The sequence below is a fragment of the Myxine glutinosa genome, chromosome 8 (assembly GCF_964187855.1).
Source record: "Myxine glutinosa chromosome 8, kmMyxGlut1.1, whole genome shotgun sequence".
Classification (NCBI taxonomy): domain Eukaryota; kingdom Metazoa; phylum Chordata; class Myxini; order Myxiniformes; family Myxinidae; genus Myxine; species Myxine glutinosa.
In genome coordinates, this window is record NC_136268.1 from 138,969,956 (window position 1) to 138,990,778 (window position 20,823).

Below are 20,823 nucleotides of genomic sequence, written 5' to 3' on the forward strand. Positions count from 1 at the left end.
TTAGAAAGAGCTAAATACAGTATAATCGTGTTAAAATGGACAATAACGCAGATCTTTGTAAGCTATAAAGTAACTCGCAAGCCCTTGGGCCCAGCCCATCCCTTCGTTGTGTTGTTTGTAGCTCTAAATTATATCCCGCACATGTGAAGCAAAAAGCGTGGCTAATCAACTGGTTCTTTTTGTCAGTCTGTCTCTCTACAGACGTCACTCTATGATCGAGGAACAGCTAAATTTCAATTGAATGTTATATTTTGAACGCTGTAGAACACAAATCGGAACATGCATCGGAACATTAACCCGCAATGTAGCAGTACTTTGGCCATGACTATGGCAAATTATACGGAATCTCGTCCCGATCGCACATGTGCATGGGGAAGTAAGATAATTTTTTTACTCTGTCTGCCTGTATGGCAGTCAAACAAATTTGAAAATCATTCCAAACAGGAAACTTAATGTTTTCAGAGATGTCATAAAGGACACAAACAACAGGCATGAATAACTAATGAAACGTGTCAAATAAGGTGGTGTACAAGAGGGCGCATCAATGGCGGTAAAACTTCTGGAAAAAAAAAAATTCAGCCTTTAAAACTTTAACTTTATTTCAATTGAATTAGACACTTGGACTCTGTAGAACACAAATCACCTTCATGCCACTTCCACTTTAGCAGTACTTCAACAAAATATTGCACCATTTTATGCCACCTCGACCAATCAAATGTGCCGCTCACGTTCTGAGCGCAGGGGAATATCAAGATTCATACAAAGTGGCAGAAATGCAAAGCAAGAGTAAAAAAAAAACATGTTATTTTTCTCAAGACTACACGGGGTAAGGTGTTCTATGAAATCACTAGTTTTATTTTGCAATTCGAAGAATGGGGAAGCAGGTACAGTGTGTATTGACATCACTTGCCAGGAGCCAATCACAGGGCACCTAGCCTCACCTGGCCCATCAGCACTATATTGCGACTTGTCACCATGTAAAGCATACCGTATTTTCCAGTGTATTAACCGCACTTTTTATCAGCAAAAAAGGTTAAAAGTTAGTGGTGCGGTTAGTACACGGACATGGTTAATACACTGGAAAATACAGTAGTCCACACTGGCTTTGTCTGGACATTTATCAAAGTAATGAAAATATTGTCCAATCATATTATTTTCTTGGCCCTGCACAGCGTGGGTCCTAGGCGATTAATGTGGTGCCATTTTCAATTTTGTGCAACCAGTGGTTTGACAGGAGATGCAATAATGACACAAATACATTGGATCTATGTCTGCAGATTAATTAATTAACGATATCAATTAATTAATTACAGTCACAATAAGTCAAATATCTAAGTCTACTTTAAACTCTCCTTTAACCTTGTTCATCTGAATGAGATCGATTGATCTACTGTAGTTATTTATTTGTTATTTAATCTTCAATGTTAATGAACCATGGATTGTAATAAGGCTTCAATATCAAGTGAAGAATTGTAAGCAGACATTAAAGATAACAAGAGGCAGTCTCACATCATCTCGTCCAACCGTAGCCTGGGTTATCACCTCCTTGAGCCGGCTCATTGTCTCTTCATTCAGGAAATCGTAAGGAAACGTATCTGTCCACTCAGCTAGGAGTTGGAGAATGCGCCACGAAGATGTACGTGTTCCCTGCTCGCAACACCAGGCACAGATCCAACATTGGGGGTCATGAGAATTTACCTCCCTCCCTCCCCCAACAACTTACAAATGCGTAAGCACACCTCACAAGGACCCTCCTTCTGGTAATTTCTGCACATATTTTTGAGATGTCTAGTCTGGGTTTGATTCCCAGTCAGAACCAAAAATTATCCAAACTGTTACCTTTGTGCTTCACATGCATCAATGAATGTGTCATCCATCAGGTAGGATGTGATGTTAAGCCATTTGTCACACCTGTTGGCATTGTTGGTGGACGTTACAGATCCTGCAGTGTCTTTTTCAAGAGCCCGTCATTGTGGGTCAGCCATCTTCATAAAATACTTGGAAGTGCCAGAGATGAACAGGCTGAATATTTCCTGGGCTAGCGGGATAATTGGCCACCAAATTGGGCAAGCTCTACGCTTATTATTCAGCAATTGCATGTCGGAGTGACACTCAACGGTGAATTTGGCACATTGGTCATTATCGAGGTGCGGTTGTGTCGCAGATGCAGTGTCATCGCATGTTAAATCAGGAAACTTAAACGAAGGCCCAGGTGCCACGGATAACCTGCCTCCTCTTAATTGAAAGACACCGTGGGATCTTCCGCGTCCACCACCAATCAATGCAAGCAGATGTGACCCATTTATGTAATATATTACTTGCAAAATTTGTCGTCGGGATATCAGGGTGACAGTTTGTATTCAGGAACGGGAATCAAACCCAGAGTGAACAATGCACTACCTCTGGCCTATCCTCCCATTCCCACCAGCCTGTTGAGTAGCTCGGAAAGAAAGCTCACGTATAGCTATAACCCTTCCTGTGAAAGACAAAGGTGATGTCGTTATAGTTCATGGTTCAGCAATCAAACCCAGAAGAGACAGCTCAAAGGCGACTATGCCATCTCCGAGCCATCCTTCCAGCCCATTGCTTACTAAAGGAAAGGAAAGATCGCTTCAAAATGTCATTTTGCAGAACTCAGCACAACTCACAAAGAGACAAACTGTAAATTTGCTCACCACGTCCATTCCTTTGTGTTGCCTCTGTAAACAGACATGGACGAGTTGCGCGAGAACGTCTTGAGGCTCCAGGAAGAGTCGGGATGTAAGCAGGAAGGTGAATATGTACGCCCGCTGCAAAGCAGACCACGCTCGATTAACAACCGGGTTGCCACCTTCGTCATCATCATTATAATCGCTGTTACCCTAGTAGCTGTTTCTTTCAGTTGCCCTTTGCCCTTGAAAATGTTTTGTGATTCAGGCAGCCGAGTGGTTTGGCAGACGAGGCTTCATGCGACACTTCCCAGACTGCATACGAGGCGTGTTGCAGCGCGACGTGCTCGCGGAGTGACGGAAGGCAGAGAAAAATCACCTGTAATTAACGTCTTATCTGTGGCACGTGAAAAGGTAACACGTTTTCTTTTTTGTTTCGTGTGTGGTGACAGCTGGTCAGACACCCAAAATCCATGGGTAAAAATGAAGGCCGACAGGGAGGGAGGGAAAAAAAAAGGGTCCAGATCCACAAGACTCACCTACTACTTTAGACTGCCAGCAATTATGAAAAAGACAGGACAGCCTAATATATATCATTCATTTTAAACAATGAGCTGGTAGCAGGAAGCGTACAGTGTAAGTTTGCAGGAGGGAGGGGGGAGAAGAGGTCAAAACGTGGAAGTAGCAGAGAGAGACGAGTTGAAGAGACGCCCGGTATCCGGCAATTAATGCGTCATCCTTTTGGTGACATTTATCCTTTTATTTAATGATCATAAATGAATAGTCAATGTTTAAAATAGCTAACACTGAACTATTGTGACATTTTGGTTAAATGATGACAAAACAAACTAGAGCAAACTCCCCACGCTTCCCACTGAAAGCAAAGTTGAAAGATGGCAAAAAGGTTCCACCAGGAATGATCCAATATCAACTTTTGAGTTAAAATAATATTTCAAACAACTTTTGAGTATAATTTTTTTCCCAAAAAGTGTGGGGATAATAGGCGGTGTATCATAGGGTAAGCACTGTTTGGGTAGTAGTACTACCAAGCCACCTACGTCTGGGTAGTAGTCAGCAGAAGGAATCAAGAGATGGATGAGGGCATCCAATGAGCCAGAAACGAGACAGCCATTGTGGTAGACGAGTCCAGGATGGGAGACGCTGGACCGTGCGTGGGGAGAGTACCCGGGACTTGCAAACATGGAGGAAAGCAAAGGCCGCTGAGGCATAATCTGGCGGAACAAGAGTGCGGGAGAAAGCAAGGCCACAGGCCTCTGGTGAGCTGTGCCTTGTAACCTTGTATACCTGGGTGGGCTTCCGAACATGGAACCCAAGATATCACCAACCTCAGTCATTCGTAAAGACAATACACCTTAACTGGTACACTCATTTACATCTTCAAATTTTTTTATTTTTTTTTGTATACAACATCGAGGCTCGTGAAAGAGCTAACATTAATCACACAAAAAGTCAAACCGACACATAAAACACAAAATAAGGGGAGCGGTAGACAAGATGGGGAGAGAGGGGAAGGACACAAACACAACATTTGAGAGCAGGGACATCGAGAGAACTGTGAGAGGGAGAGGGCTTGGGGGGGGGGGGGGGGTGGGAGAGGTATAAAACATATGGACACCGCAAGGACTTCCAGGAAAGAAGTTGGAATTTCAAAAAAGTGTATCTGGGGTGAATTAGCGGGGGTAGAAAAGATCAAGGTTTTGGATGGGGGAAGATAAGAGATGGTGGTGAACAGCTGTTTTAAAGACCTGGAGGGAGGAGTGGGATTGAAGGGAGTGGGGGAGTTTGTTCCAGAGGCGGGAGAAAAGGGGAATGAAAGAGTGAAGGTGAGCAGAGAGTCTTGATTTTGGCAGTTTAACCATAAGAGGGTTGCAGGCAGATCTTGTGCGACCTGAAGGAATATTTGGAGGACAGAGCACAGAGAGATTTGGGGGAGCAAGGCCGGAGAGGAGTCGGTAGAAGACAGAAAGACCACCAACCTGCCTGCCTGCGGCCCTCGGAGTTAGCTTCATCACAGGAGATTCCAATGATTCTGAAAGCTTTGGTTTCTACAGCGTGAACCCGAGCTAGGTGTGAGGCAGGAGCACCGGCCCAGAGGGGGGGGGGGGGGCAGTATTCCATTGAGCTGCGGATGAAAGCCTTGTATGTGGTGAGGAGCTCAGGTGTGCCAAATTCTGAGTGAAAGACAAACTTACGAAAAAATATCATAGAGACTAGGATGAAAGAAACATAAAAAAGGGAATAGAAAGATGTAATGATAGAAGATAGAGAGGAATGTGACAATTGGGGAAGGCAGCAGGGAAGGCAAGACAGTGAGTAAAAAGTACAAATAGAATTCCCAACAGCTGCAGTCATCAAAATAACAATTCCATTGGGATAACAGCTGAAACACTGAATGTAGCTATGGCGGAAGGGAATTGCATGTACGATGTCACCTGAACAAAGATGGATTGATTATGTACCGAAAGCACCAATTGCAATGACATATGATCATTAGGCCTGGCAGAATACCTCAGAGGTAATCAGAGTTAATTTTCCATTGAGCATATTTTTCTGGCTCAAAAATAATAACATAGAAAGGTAGAGATAGCTCGGTTGATATTGTGCCCCGAGCTGTCTGGTTCGAGTTCCTGTTAACGGTGGAAAATAATTCAACGAAAACCATCCTGAGCCATTTTGTCAGGTTTCCCGATACTATGGAGCCCATGCATCAGCCAGGATGTTCTGCCAGGTGCCTCATCCGTAACATGGGCATTACAGATCCCAGGCCATCGTTCAAAAGCATATTCTCTTGCTTTGGTCAAATTCCAAATTATCTGCGAAAATCAATGGTAGAGTTGAACATCTTGTCTTCATGCCGTCGTCTCAGAAACCCAATGAGCAACTGTGTATGGAGTATTTACAATGGGAGATCAAATTGGGATTTGTTTAAGCTCATGGGGGAACTTGAACATACGGACAAGGACGTTGATAGAGTCAGATCGGACGTTGTCCGCAGATCCCACACGGGCCCTGGGAAGAGGCCGCCCGAGGCACCAAGACTTCCCTCGCAAACCCAAGGAAAAGATAAGTGCTCGGGTGACAATGCTGTTGCTCTTCAACATATTGAATTAAAAATACCTTGCTTTCAATAAATGAGAGCTGAATGACGGCGTGAAAGCTGCAAAAAAAATCCATGGAATGTGCAGACAAAAGTGAGGTCAAAGTAAAGCAACTCAATGCAGTCTGGCCAGATTTTCAGAATAGCAACAGGTCAGGAATTTGGGGTTCACATATCTCAAACATAATGGATGAAAGTAAAAATAGAAATTGTTGAGACTAGGGCATGCCCGTACTATATATATATCTAAAATTATATCCCCCCCCCTATTTACATGAAATGGTTTGGTCCAAAGCGAACGGCTTGCGAGTGGTGACAATCCCCCCCCCTCTATTTACATGCAATGGTTCGGTCCAAAGCGAACGGCTTCCGGAGTTTGGTAAAGAAATCGCCATCGCGTACACAAACGCGCAGGAAAGCGAATGAATCGCAAATTCGTTTTTATTAGTTGTAAAACATAATGCCCAATTATTCAATTAGCGCCAACGTATTTTGGCTGTTTGCAATTTAATCGCAAGGCAAAGTAGAAAGAGAAGAGGGAAAAAAAGAAAAGCCTTGCCTTGCTGCAAACAGCTGCTGCAAACAACAACAACAGGGAAGGCTGCACTGTCCGGAAGTTGGCATATCGCAGTTACGATTATTTTAGTGTTAATGGCCAATTATTCAATTAGCGCCAACGTATTTTGGCTGTTTGCAATTTAATCGCAAGGAAAAGTAGAAAGAGAAGAGGGAAAAAAAGAAAAGCCTTGCATTAACGCATTAACGCTTGCATTGCATTAACGGTTCGGCACACGTGATAGCTCGCTGCTCTCTGATTGGTTGAAGCGTTTTTTGGACATAGCTCGGTAGGTACTTGTCCGATTAATTTCAAACCTTGAAAAGGCACATCCTCGGGTCCCCAGCAATATACCTGGCAAGTTTCAAGTATATCGGACCCGTGGTTGTCGAGAAACAGCGGTCACAGACACACAGACAGACACACAGAGATTGCTGGAATTATAGATAGATGTTACAACATGGCCGTAAAAAAAGGAAAATGCTGTCAGTTCACTTATACAAAGGTGTACGTATTCATTTTTCATTTCTACCTTTTAGGGAATAGCATGGAGATACAAAAAGCACGCTTGCACACTACAACTAAATTAAATTAATTAAAATTAATCAATTAATTATTAATAATAATTATGAAATAATTAATTAATACTAATTATTTTAAATAGATTTTTTATTAATTTCATTTGAAAAATTAATTTTATTAATTTAATTATTTTAAATTATAATTCATTTACAATTAATTGCATTTCAAACTACTACTAAAACTACTACTACTACTATCTTAACTTTTCATACCCTATTGTGGGGTCAGCTGGGGAAGGTTTATGGTCCACGTCTTTCATGAACAGTCTGGTTCGGCCTGACATTTGGCTGAAGATGACAATAATTTGTAACCTGCTCAGGGTGACGGCAATAATTTGCTTCCCCTTGGTCAAAAAACACCATGGGATATTTAATGTCAACCATGTAACATTGACAGACGGAACACCAAGCTTAATAACATCCATCCGAAAATTGGCACACCTCATGATGAAACGCGCAGCCTGTGAAGCACCAATTCGACAGTTTCTGGTTGGGTCTGGAATTGGCACACCTCATGATGAAACGCGCAGCCTGTGAAGCACCAATTCGACAGTTTCTGGTTGGGTCTGGAATTGGCACACCTCATGATGAAACGCGCAGCCTGTGAAGCACCAATTCGACAGTTTCTGGTTGGGTCTGGAATTGGCACACCTCATGATGAAACGCGCAGCCTGTGAAGCACCAATTCGACAGTTTCTGGTTGGGTCTGGAATTGGCACACCTCATGATGAAACACGCAGCCTGTGAAGCACCAATTCGACAGTTTCTGGTTGGGTCTGGAATTGGCACACCTCATGATAAAACGCGCAGCCTGTGAAGCACCAATTCGACAGTTTCTGGTTGGGTCTGGAATTGGCACACCTCATGATGAAACGCGCAGCCTGTGAAGCACCAATTCGACAGTTTCTGGTTGGGTCTGGAATTGGCACACCTCATGATGAAACGCGCAGCCTGTGAAGCACCAATTCGACAGTTTCTGGTTGGGTCTGGAATTGGCACACCTCATGATGAAACGCGCAGCCTGTGAAGCACCAATTCGACAGTTTCTGGTTGGGTCTGGAATTGGCACACCTCATGATGAAACGCGCAGCCTGTGAAGCACCAATTCGACAGTTTCTGGTTGGGTCTGGAATTGGCACACCTCATGATGAAACGCGCAGCCTGTGAAGCACCAATTCGACAGTTTCTGGTTGGGTCTGGAATTGGCACACCTCATGATGAAACACGCAGCCTGTGAAGCACCAATTCGACCGTTTCTGGTTGGGTCTGGAATTGGCACACCTCATGATGAAACGCGCAGCCTGTGAAGCACCAATTCGACAGTTTCTGGTTGGGTCTGGAATTGGCACACCTCATGATGAAACGCGCAGCCTGTGAAGCACCAATTCGACAGTTTCTGGTTGGGTCTGGAATTGGCACACCTCATGATGAAACGCGCAGCCTGTGAAGCACCAATTCGACAGTTTCTGGTTGGGTCTGGAATTGGCACACCTCATGATGAAACGCGCAGCCTGTGAAGCACCAATTCGACAGTTTCTGGTTGGGTCTGGAATTGGCACACCTCATGATGAAACACGCAGCCTGTGAAGCACCAATTCGACAGTTTCTGGTAGGGTCTGGAATTGGCACACCTCATGATGAAACGCGCAGCCTGTGAAGCACCAATTCGACAGTTTCTGGTTGGGTCTGGAATTGGCACACCTCATGATGAAACGCGCAGCCTGTGAAGCACCAATTCGACAGTTTCTGGTTGGGTCTGGAATTGGCACACCTCATGATGAAACGCGCAGCCTGTGAAGCACCAATTCGACAGTTTCTGGTTGGGTCTGGAATTGGCACACCTCATGATGAAACACGCAGCCTGTGAAGCACCAATTCGACAGTTTCTGGTTGGGTCTGGAATTGGCACACCTCATGATGAAACGCGCAGCCTGTGAAGCACCAATTCGACAGTTTCTGGTTGGGTCTGGAATTGGCACACCTCATGATGAAACGCGCAGCCTGTGAAGCACCAATTCGACAGTTTCTGGTTGGGTCTGGAATTGGCACACCTCATGATGAAACGCGCAGCCTGTGAAGCACCAATTCGACCGTTTCTGGTTGGGTCTGGAATTGGCACACCTCATGATGAAACGCGCAGCCTGTGAAGCACCAATTCGACAGTTTCTGGTTGGGTCTGGAATTGGCACACCTCATGATGAAATGCGCAGCCTGTGAAGCACCAATTCGACAGTTTCTGGTTGGGTCTGGAATTGGCACACCTCATGATGAAACGCACAGCCTGTGAAGCACCAATTCGACAGTTTCTGGTTGGGTCTGGAATTGGCACACCTCATGATGAAACGCGCAGCCTGTGAAGCACCAATTCGACAGTTTCTGGTTGGGTCTGGAATTGGCACACCTCATGATGAAACGCACAGCCTGTGAAGCACCAATTCGACAGTTTCTGGTTGGGTCTGGAATTGGCACACCTCATGATGAAACGCGCAGCCTGTGAAGCACCAATTCGACAGTTTCTGGTTGGGTCTGGAATTGGCACACCTCATGATGAAATGCGCAGCCTGTGAAGCACCAATTCGACAGTTTCTGGCTGGGTCTGGAATTGGCACACCTCATGATGAAACGCGCAGCCTGTGAAGCACCAATTCGACAGTTTCTGGTTGGGTCTGGAATTGGCACACCTCATGATGAAACGCGCAGCCTGTGAAGCACCAATTCGACAGTTTCTGGTTGGGTCTGGAATTGGCACACCTCATGATGAAACGCGCAGCCTGTGAAGCACCAATTCGACAGTTTCTGGTTGGGTCTGGAATTGGCACACCTCATGATGAAACGCGCAGCCTGTGAAGCACCAATTCGACAGTTTCTGGTTGGGTCTGGAATTGGCACACCTCATGATGAAATGCGCAGCCTGTGAAGCACCAATTCGACAGTTTCTGGTTGGGTCTGGAATTGGCACACCTCATGATGAAACGCACAGCCTGTGAAGCACCAATTCGACAGTTTCTGGTTGGGTCTGGAATTGGCACACCTCATGATGAAACGCGCAGCCTGTGAAGCACCAATTCGACAGTTTCTGGTTGGGTCTGGAATTGGCACACCTCATGATGAAACGCACAGCCTGTGAAGCACCAATTCGACAGTTTCTGGTTGGGTCTGGAATTGGCACACCTCATGATGAAACGCGCAGCCTGTGAAGCACCAATTCGACAGTTTCTGGTTGGGTCTGGAATTGGCACACCTCATGATGAAATGCGCAGCCTGTGAAGCACCAATTCGACAGTTTCTGGCTGGGTCTGGAATTGGCACACCTCATGATGAAACGCGCAGCCTGTGAAGCACCAATTCGACAGTTTCTGGTTGGGTCTGGAATTGGCACACCTCATGATGAAACGCGCAGCCTGTGAAGCACCAATTCGACAGTTTCTGGTTGGGTCTGGAATTGGCACACCTCATGATGAAACGCGCAGCCTGTGAAGCACCAATTCGACAGTTTCTGGTTGGGTCTGGAATTGGCACACCTCATGATGAAACGCGCAGCCTGTGAAGCACCAATTCGACAGTTTCTGGTTGGGTCTGGAATTGGCACACCTCATGATGAAACGCGCAGCCTGTGAAGCACCAATTCGACAGTTTCTGGTTGGGTCTGGAATTGGCACACCTCATGATGAAACGCGCAGCCTGTGAAGCACCAATTCGACAGTTTCTGGTTGGGTCTGGAATTGGCACACCTCATGATGAAACGCGCAGCCTGTGAAGCACCAATTCGACAGTTTCTGGTTGGGTCTGGAATTGGCACACCTCATGATGAAACGCGCAGCCTGTGAAGCACCAATTCGACAGTTTCTGGTTGGGTCTGGAGTCAAACCCAGACTAGACTGCTCACGAGTAAGTGTACCACTTCTGTACTATCCTCTCGGGGCAGATGCATTAAAAACACTAACCAGACTCAGAAGTGCAGCGTCCAATCTGAGTCTGGGAGGTCGGTGGTTTGCCTTCTTTGATTGACATACAGTATTAAAAAAAATTAGAGCACGGACAGCCATAGGTTGGCAACCATTGCCCAGACTTGGTGGCCCTAATGGTTTCTCCTGCATTGACGTTCCTTGTAAGGGAACACATTATTATTGTTACCTCCACCACCTAAGGTGGATGGAAGTTATGTTTTCACCCCTGTCTGTCTGCTGTTTGTCTGTTTGTGAACAGGATATCTCAAAAGGTAGGGATGAAATTACGGATGCGGACGAAATTTAGTGGAGAAGTTGGGTATGTGACAAGGATGAAACGATTAGATTTTGGTGAAGATTCGAATCCGGATCTGGATCCAAGAATTTTTACGTGATTCTTCACCATTGAGTCATGGGGCCAAAATATATACATATATCATGATATTTCAAAAAGTTATGGACGGATTATGACAAAACTAGCATTTCAAGGATTTCAATTATTTTTCAACATATGGGTCGTTACCTGTTGGGTATAATAAGAAAGAAAACATCTTTCTCACATACCTACAGTATATAACGAAAATGGGTATCTCATTTGTAGAGCCTTTTCAAAGGCTCTCATATGGATGAAAATTTGCTTATACTCATTAAAAAATACACACTCTTGATGAGTGTGGTTATTAAATATTAAGTGACAAATTAAACTTCAGAAGCCAAAACGATCTCTTATTCTTCTTCTTCCTCGTTCATATGCAGCACAAGGCTGCGGGGTAGCGTCATTGGCCGAGGGCACGGCTGTGCCGCTGCTGCAGTTGGTTAGGGCAGCAATTTGTAATTTGTTCATGACGCCGGCGATATCTCACTTACTCTTCGCAAAAGACACCGTGGGATCTTTAACGTCCTCCAACAAATCCTGGCAGACGATATTCCCGTTTCACATCCATCCGAGGGACGAATGCTGTGCTGTGAATGAATGCTGAAAGATCCAATGATGCATCACACTGCTGTGAAACACCAGGATGACAGTTTATAGCTGGGTCGGGATTCTAACCCAGGCTTGTCAGCTTAGAAGCGAGTGTGTGTACCTCCAGACCATCCTGTCAGTCCAAAATATACCGGATGCAACAGTTAAAAATAAAAGCATGAAGACGTCAATGAAGAAACATCAGCTAACCGTGTGACATCATTTAGATCAGGCAAATATGTTGTTTTTCATACCACACATAGTTTGATTGAACCTGTTATGAAAAACAAATATCGCATGCCTGAGAGATTATTTAATAGGCCAAGGATCAGCTGAGTGATCAACACATGAGGTCATGGCCTCTCGTACACCGCACCACCAAGATATGAATGGCTTTTCACCTGTAGCCACTACAAGTAGGTACTTCACTGGCACTACAACAAGTACCTATGTGGTTTCAGCTCCCGCAAGTGTCACGCAAACAACACCGAGGCAGCCATGTTGCATGCAAAATGAGAGATGGATACAAGCTGGCACGTTAATAATGTGCTCAAGATGCCCTCTCACACCCATTCATGGTAATATGTGTTCAGTACACTGAAAGTGTGCATCCGAGGGCTCGCTCTGCGATGGTGTGGACGATATCAAATGGAAAGAGTTGAGTAAACGAAACAAAAAGACCCAGTTTGCCCTGCTTTATGTCCATTTCAACAACTTTCCAACAATGTCACAACAACAAACTCTTTGAGGTCTCGTTAATGGCAGACCTTGCTCAGTTAAACATTGACGCGGTTTCAGCAAAACGGGTTGTTTTGAAATTTCTACTCCACTTGTCCGCAAAACCTTTCAACAAAACCTTTTAATCCCCATTTAAAAACAAAATTTCACTCCCTCTTCCTCTTATTAATTATTCTTCCTTCTTTCCTCGTCATCTTCCTGGGAAAACCACATTTCAAATCTGGCCTCCAAAGCCAGTCGCCGACTCCGTCGCATCCTCCGTCGTGCGAAGTCCTTCCTTGGTACACCTGCGCTCCTCACCACATACAAGGCTTTCATCCGCAGCTCTATGGAATACTGCTCTCCCCTCTGGGCTGGTGCTCCTGCTTCACACCGAGCTCGGCTTCACGCTGTTGAAACCAAAGCTTTCAGAATCATTGGAATCTCCTGCGATGAAGCTAACTCCAAGGGCCTTTCACTCACTCACCACAGGCAGGTTGGTGGGCTTTCCGTCTTCTACCGACTCCTCTCTGGCCTTGCCCGCCCAGCTCTCTCTGAGCGCTGTCCCCCAAATATTCCTACAGGTCGCACAAGATCTGCCTGCAACCCTCTTATGGTTAAACTGCCAAAATCAAGACTTTCTGCTCACCTTCACTCCTTCATTCCTCTTTTCTCCCACCTCTGGAACAAACTCCCTCACTCTCTTCAATCCCACTCCACCCTCCAGGTCTTTAAAACAGCTGTTCACCACCATCTCTTATCCTCCCCCATCCAAAACCTTGATTTTTTCTACCCCCGCTAATTTCGGTCCCCTTGTGTTTTATACCTCCCCCCCCCCCTCCCCCTTCCCACGCCTCCTCCCCCCCAAGCCCTCTCCCTCCCACACTTCTCCCTGCTCTCAAATGTTGTGGTTGTGTGCTTCCCCTTCTCTCCCCATCTTGTCTTCCGCTCCCTCTTTTTGTATATTTTGTTTGTCTGGTTGATTTGTTTGTGAAATAAATGTTAGCCCTTCCACGAGCCTCGATTCAGTATACAAAAAAATAAAAAATAAAAATCCTGCTTTGTTTCATTCTCCTCTTTTGTGACCTGCCAAATGGCAGCTTCTCAGCTCTCTTTTCAATCTTGTACAATCTGATAGTCTCTTCATCTTGGGCAGATGCCTCTCCTTCCTTTATATGAGAGCATGTTGAAAAGTAATGCCTCTGATTCTTTTTCTCCAAAACCAGTAAAAATTTAAATGAAAAAACAATGACGGATACTTACATCAATCTATATTCTATCATGGTGCATATTTATTTCTCAACATAATCAGCACTACGGTCCACACATTTCTGGCAACGTGATGTTTTGTGATGCTGCCATGATAGAACTGTGCTTCCTGCTAACTTAACCAGCACTTCCTAGGGGTTGACATCATCGTCAGAAGAAAAATGTTCTCCACGAAGGTGTTCCTTCAGTTTGGGGAAGAAATGAAAATATGACAGAGCCAAGTCGGGGACAGTGATCTGTTATCGACTCCATTGACCGTCTCTTAGTCTCAGGATCAATATGGTGCACCCAAACATTCATCGACAATAATGTCATCTACAGTCAGTCATCCCAACTCTCATCTCCAGTCATCTCATCTTATCCCCAGCCATCCCAACTCTCGTCCCCAATCAATCATCCCAACTCTCATCCCCAATCAGTCATCCCAACTCTCATCCCCAATCAGTCATCCCAACTCTCATCCCCAATCAGTCATCCCAACTCTCATCCCCAATCAGTCATCCCAACTCTCATCCCCAATCAGTCATCCCAACTCTCATCCCCAATCAGTCATCCCAACTCTCATCTCAAGTCATCCCATCTTATCCCCAGCTCTCCCAACTCTCATCTCCAATCAGTCATCCCAACTCTCATCTCAAGTCAGTCATCCCAACTCTCATCTCAAGTCAGTCATCCCAACTCTTATCTCAAGTCAGTCATCCCAACTCTCATCCACAATCAGTCGTCCCAACTCCCACAACTCTCATCTCCAGTCAGTCATCCCAACTCTCCCAACTCTCATCTCCAATCAGTCATCCCAACTCTCATCCCCAATCAGTCGTCCTAACTCTCATCTCAAGTCAGTCATCCAAACTCTCATCCCCAATCAGTCATCCCAACTCTCATCTCAAGTCAGTCATCCCAACACTCATCTACAGTCATCTCATCTTAACCCCAGCCATCCCAACTCTCATCCCCAAATCAGTCATCCCAACTCTCATGTCCAGTCAGTCATCCCAACTCTCATGTCCAGTCAGTCATCCCAACTCTCATACACAATCAGTTGTCCCACCCCTCATCTAAAATCAGTCATCCCAACTCTCATCTCAAGTCATCTCATCTTATCCCCAGTCATCCCAACTCTCATCTCAAGTCAGTCATCCCAACTCTCATCCACAATCAGTCGTCCCAACTCTCATCTCAAGTCAGTCATCCCAACTCTCATCCACAATCAGTCATCCCAACTCTCATCTCAAGTCAGTCATCCCAACTCTCATCCACAATCAGTCGTCCCAACTCCCCCAACTCTCATCTCAAGTCAGTCATCCCAACACTCATCTACAGTCATCTCATCTTAACCCCAGCCATCCCAACTCTCATCCCCAAATCAGTCATCCCAACTCTCATGTCCAGTCAGTCATCCCAACTCTCATCCCCAGTCAGTCATCCCAACTCTCGTCCCCAATCAGTCATCCCAACTCTCATCTCAAGTCAGTCATCCCAACACTCATCTCCAGTCATCTCATCTTATCTTATCCCCAGCCATCCCAACTCTCATCCCCAATCAGTCATCCCAACTCTCATCACCAATCAGTCATCCCAACTCTCATCCCCAATCAGTCATCCCAACTCTCATCCCCAGTCAGTCATCCCAACTCTCGTCCCCAATCAGTCATCCCAACTCTCATCTCAAGTCAGTCATCCCAACACTCATCTCCAGTCATCTCATCTTATCTTATCCCCAGCCATCCCAACTCTCATCCCCAATCAGTCATCCCAACTCTCATCCACAATCAGTCATCCCAACTCTCATCTCAAGTCAGTCATCCCAACACACATCTACAGTCATCTCTTCTTATCCCCAGCCATCCCAACTCTCATCTCCAGTCAGTCATCCCAACTCTCATGTCCAGTCAGTCATCCCAACTCTCATCTCAAGTCAGTCATCCCAACTCTCATCTCAAGTCAGTCATCCCAACTCTCATCCCAACTCTCATCTCAAGTCAGTCATCCCAACTCTCATCTCAAGTCAGTCATCCCAACTCTCATCCACAATCAGTCGTACCAACTCCCACAACTCTCATCTCCAGTCAGTCATCCCAACTCTCATCCCCAATCAGTCGTCCTAACTCTCATCTCAAGTCAGTCATCCCAACTCTCGTCCCCAATCAGTCATCCCAACTCTCATCCCCAATCAGTCGTCCTAACTCTCATCTTAAGTCAGTCATCCAAACTCTCATCCCCAATCAGTCATCCCAACTCTCATCTCAAGTCAGTCATCCCAACACTCATCTACAGTCATCTCATCTTAACCCCAGCCATCCCAACTCTCATCCCCAAATCAGTCATCGCAACTCTCATGTCCAGTCAGTCATCCCAACTCTCATGTCCAGTCAGTCATCCCAACTCTCATACACAATCAGTTGTCCCACCCCTCATCTAAAATCAGTCATCCCAACTCTCATCTCAAGTCATCTCATCTTATCCCCAGTCATCCCAACTCTCATCTCAAGTCAGTCATCCCAACTCTCATCCACAATCAGTCGTCCCAACTCTCATCTCAAGTCAGTCATCCCAACTCTCATCCACAATCAGTCATCCCAACTCTCATCTCAAGTCAGTCATCCCAACTCTCATCCACAATCAGTCGTCCCAACTCCCCCAACTCTCATCTCAAGTCAGTCATCCCAACTCTCATCTCAAGTCAGTCATCCCAACTCTCATCTCAAGTCAGTCATCCCAACTCTCATCTCAAGTCAGTCATCCCAACTCTCATCCACAATCAGTCATCCCAACTCTCATCTCAAGTCAGTCATCCCAACTCTCATCCACAATCAGTCGTCCCAACTCCCCCAACTCTCATCTCAAGTCAGTCATCCCAACTCTCATCTCAAGTCAGTCATCCCAACTCTCATCTCAAGTCAGTCATCCCAACTCTCATCTCAAGTCAGTCATCCCAACTCTCATCTCAAGTCAGTCATCCCAACTCTCATCTCCAGTCAGTCATCCCAACTCTCATCTCCAGTCGGATAAATGTCGTGCTTCCCTCTAGCATTGAGAAATCTAATGTCAATCACAAAAATTCACATCCAATGGTGGGTAGGAACTAACGTGCAGAATGCGCTTTGTTTCATTCGAATATCTTTACCTGTTTTGGAGCAAAAGAATAGGAGGCATTACTTTTCAGCATGCCATCGTAGTTTGTCAAGCAGTGCTTTCCCTTTTTACATTCCAGCCTCTAAAAATCCATCCACAGGTAGTGAATGCCTATTTGACCGGGATTAAATCATGAATTTGGTCTGCTGGCTACATCAATAATGAGGTGTAGCTGAGCGCTGTAAGTTAGGGCAGGAATTTAGAACCTAATTAGGGTACCGGCACACATTGGCATACTATTTCCCAAAGCGCACTGCGGGATCATTAAATACACTGGAAAAAAACACAGATTTAGCTATGATTGTAGGTCCTTCCATGGAACATCAGAGCTACTCAGTATACAAGACCTTTGTCCATCGCTCAATAGGAAACTGCTCTCCCCTATGGGCTGGAACCCCAGCATCACATCTGTTTCTCCTGGATCCCATGGAATCTAAGGTTTTCAAAATTATTGGAACCTCCTGACGAGGCTGAAGCACAAGGTTGCTTTCACATCTCAGGTAGGTTGGTGGTTTTTTTTTTTGGTTTTTTTTGTATACTGAATCGAGGCTCGTGAAAGAGCTGACATTTACTTCACAAACAAATCAACCAGACAAACAAAATATATAAAAAGAGGGAGCGGAAGACAAGAGAATGGGAAGCACACAAACACTTGAGAGCACACAACATTTGAGAGCAGGGAGAGGCAGGGAGAGGGAGGGAGAGGGCTCGGGGGGAGGAGGCGTGGGAAGGGGTGGGGGGGGGGGGGGTGGGGGGTGGGAGAAGTATAAAACACAAGGACACCAAGGACTTCCAAGTCAGAAGTTGGTATTTCAAAAAGTGGAATTGGGGTGAAATTATCGGGGATAGAAAAGATCAAGGTTTTGGATGGGGGAAGATAAGAGATGGTGGTGAACAGCTGTTTTAAAGACCTGGAGGGTGGAGTGGGATTGAAGAGAGTGAGGGAGTTTGTTCCAGAGGCGGGAGAAAAGAGGAATGAAGGAGTGAAGGTGAGCAGAGAGTCTTGATTTTGGCAGTTTAACCAAAAGAGGGTTGCAGGCAGATCTTGTGCGACCTGTAGGAATATTTGCGGGACAGAGCCCAGAGAGAGCTGGGGGTGCAAGGCCAGAGAGGAGTCGGTAGAAGACGTTCTCCGTGTTTCTTTAACGTATCTTCTCTGTATCGCACCCTCCGTCTCTCTCAGTACTCAGACTCTATCTACTCCAGGATGCTCGTGTTCTTCCAGTAACCTCATTTTGGTTAAACGTTCAAAAGCCAAGCTAACCTCAACTTTGTGCTTCAGTACTCCCATCTATCTATATAACTACCGTACAGAGGCCGTTATTTCCAATTCTTCCAGAGTTACAAGCAGGCAGTGCACCGCCACCTTGTGTCATCCCCCATCTTGAGTCATGAGCTTTATTACCTCCATTAACCCTTTCCTAACCCAACCATCTTACTTGCTGGTTTTGGGGTTTCCTCCCTCCCCATCTTCCCCCTTCCCACTCTTCCTTTCTTGTCCATTTACAGTCTTGCCAATTGTGCCCAATTGTTGCCCTGCTACCCCACTGTCAATTTAACTTTACTCTTCCATGAGCCTCGCTCTTGTAGAGAAAAAAAGGAAATAAAAAGAAAATCAACGAGTGAACGCACGTCAAGTCTATGGAGGACTACCACTTGTTTGCCTTTGCAAAATCCATATATCAGAAAGGATTCTATTATTTTACCCGTGCCATCCCTACATACAGGGTGAGCCAAAAGTAGCGCCCGATTTCTGTTTTTTCGGCTGTCAGATTCTTTCTGGGATGTCATGTTGTTAATAATTGTCTTGCGGATTATTAATTTTCTTAATGTATTTATTTTTGTTTTTGTTTTGCAGGTTATTGCTGAGAGTTTGGAAAGTTACTGAAGTTGCACCAAATTGAACCATGAATTACCTTTCAATGAATCAACGCATTGCGGCCGTGAAACATTACTACAAATGTAATGAACAACCAACGATGGCGGCACGCCGATTGGCACAGGAATTCGATATTAACCCACCCCAGGGAAGAAACATACGATCGATTGTCGAGAAATTTGAAGCAACAGGGTCGGTAGCCACTGCAAAGAAGTCCGGTCGTCCGAAAACGGCAACGAATGTAGCTAAGGGTTTCCCACGTAATAATTTTCCGAAATAATTTTCCCCGAATAAATGGTTAGATAAACATGTCATTCATTTATTTCTACCTTCTTGTACACTGTAATACAAATGGCGAACAAACAATCAACTGACAGACATATATATGTATATATAATATATAAACAGAAATCGGGCGCTACTTTTGACTCACCCTGTATATGGAATAACCTAGTACCTACCGCTCTCTGCGATAGTTCACCAGTGCTATCGAACTTTACTAAGAAGCACATATATTTAATACAAAGCCACTTGGGTCAAAATTCCATATTGGGTGTAATTATTTGCAAACAATGCTTTATGTTTCAGGCAAAATATCTTGAAACTGATAAAATGCCTGAAGAAAAAGAAGTTAACCTTGGATAGTGGCGCTCGGCCTACTTTTACTTTCAAACACAAAGGATAATCTGCAAAACTAGCCAATCATGGCCTTGATGTGGTACACCATGTGGGTTATTGAGGCTGAAAGGCATGTTTGATTTTGTAGTTTTCAATAAAGACAAAGACAAAGGGAGAGACAAACTTTGATCATCTTTCCAGAAAGAATGCGGGTGTTATAGAAAGCAGGTTCAACCACCCACAACACTCCTCTCCAGGACTTGGGATGCTTTCCTAGCAGCCCTTAAACTGTATCAAATGGTGTGAACACTGTATCAAATGGTGTGAACACTATCAAATGGTGTGAACACTATCAAATGGTGTGAACACTATCAAATGGTGTGAACACTGTATCAAATGGTGTGAACACTGTATCAAATGGTGTGAACACTGTATCAAATGGTGTGAACACTGTATCAAATGGTGTGAACACTATCAAATGGTGTGAACACTATCAAATGGTGTGAACACTATCAAATGGTGTGAACACTGTATCAAATGGTGTGAACACTGTATCAAATGGTGTGAACACTGTATCAAATGGTGTGAACACTGTATCAAATGGTGTGAACACTATCAAATGGTGTGAACACTGTATCAAATGGTGTGAACACTGTATCAAATGGTGTGAACACTGTATCAAATGGTGTGAACACTGTATCAAATGGTGTGAACACTATCAAATGGTGTGAACACTGTATCAAATGGTGTGAACACTGTATCAAATGGTGTGAACACTGTATCAAATGGTGTGAACACTATCAAATGGTGTGAACACTATCAAATGTGGTGAACACTATCAAATTGTGTGAACACTATCAAATGGTGTGAACACTATCAAATGGTGTGAACACTATCAAATGGTGTGAACACTGTATTAAATGGTGTGAACACTGTATCAAATGGTGTGAACACTGTATCAAATGGTGTGAACACTATAAAATGGTGTGAACACTGTATGAAATGGTGTGAACACTAGAAGTAACTCAAAATGAGTGTGAACACTGTATCAAATGATGTGAACACTGTATTAAATGGTGTGAACACTGTATCAAATGGTTGTGAACACTGTATCAAATGTGACTAATGTGGAACACTATAAAATGGTGTGAACACTGTATCAAATGGTGTGAACACTGTATCAAATGTGTGAACACTGTATCAAATGATGTGAACACTTATCAAATGGTGTGAACACTATCAAATGGTGTGAACACTATCAAAGGGTGTGAACACTATCAAAGGGTAAGTGAACACTATCAAAGGGTGTGAACACTGTATCAAATGGTGTGAACACTGTATCAAATGGTGTGAACACTGTATCAAATGGTGTGAACACTGTATCAAATGGT

At 44.7% G+C, this 20,823-nt stretch overlaps 1 protein-coding gene across 5 annotated transcripts in view; it reads right to left on the minus strand.

Annotated features, from left to right (window-relative positions):
- Positions 1–20,823, minus strand: part of RASGEF1B (RasGEF domain family member 1B) — an 89,757-nt gene that overhangs the window by 36,467 nt on the left and 32,467 nt on the right. For all 5 annotated transcript variants that reach the window (XM_078783761.1, XM_068125276.2, XM_068125277.2 and 2 more), the window contains exons 2-4: positions 3,707–3,880; positions 2,676–2,789; positions 1,510–1,647 (exon numbers count right to left, since the gene is read on the minus strand). In XM_078783761.1, the coding sequence (XP_078639887.1) occupies positions 1,510–1,647; positions 2,676–2,789; positions 3,707–3,877 (423 nt within the window). In that variant the 5' untranslated portion in view covers positions 3,878–3,880. The remainder of the gene's footprint in view (positions 1–1,509; positions 1,648–2,675; positions 2,790–3,706; positions 3,881–20,823) is intronic.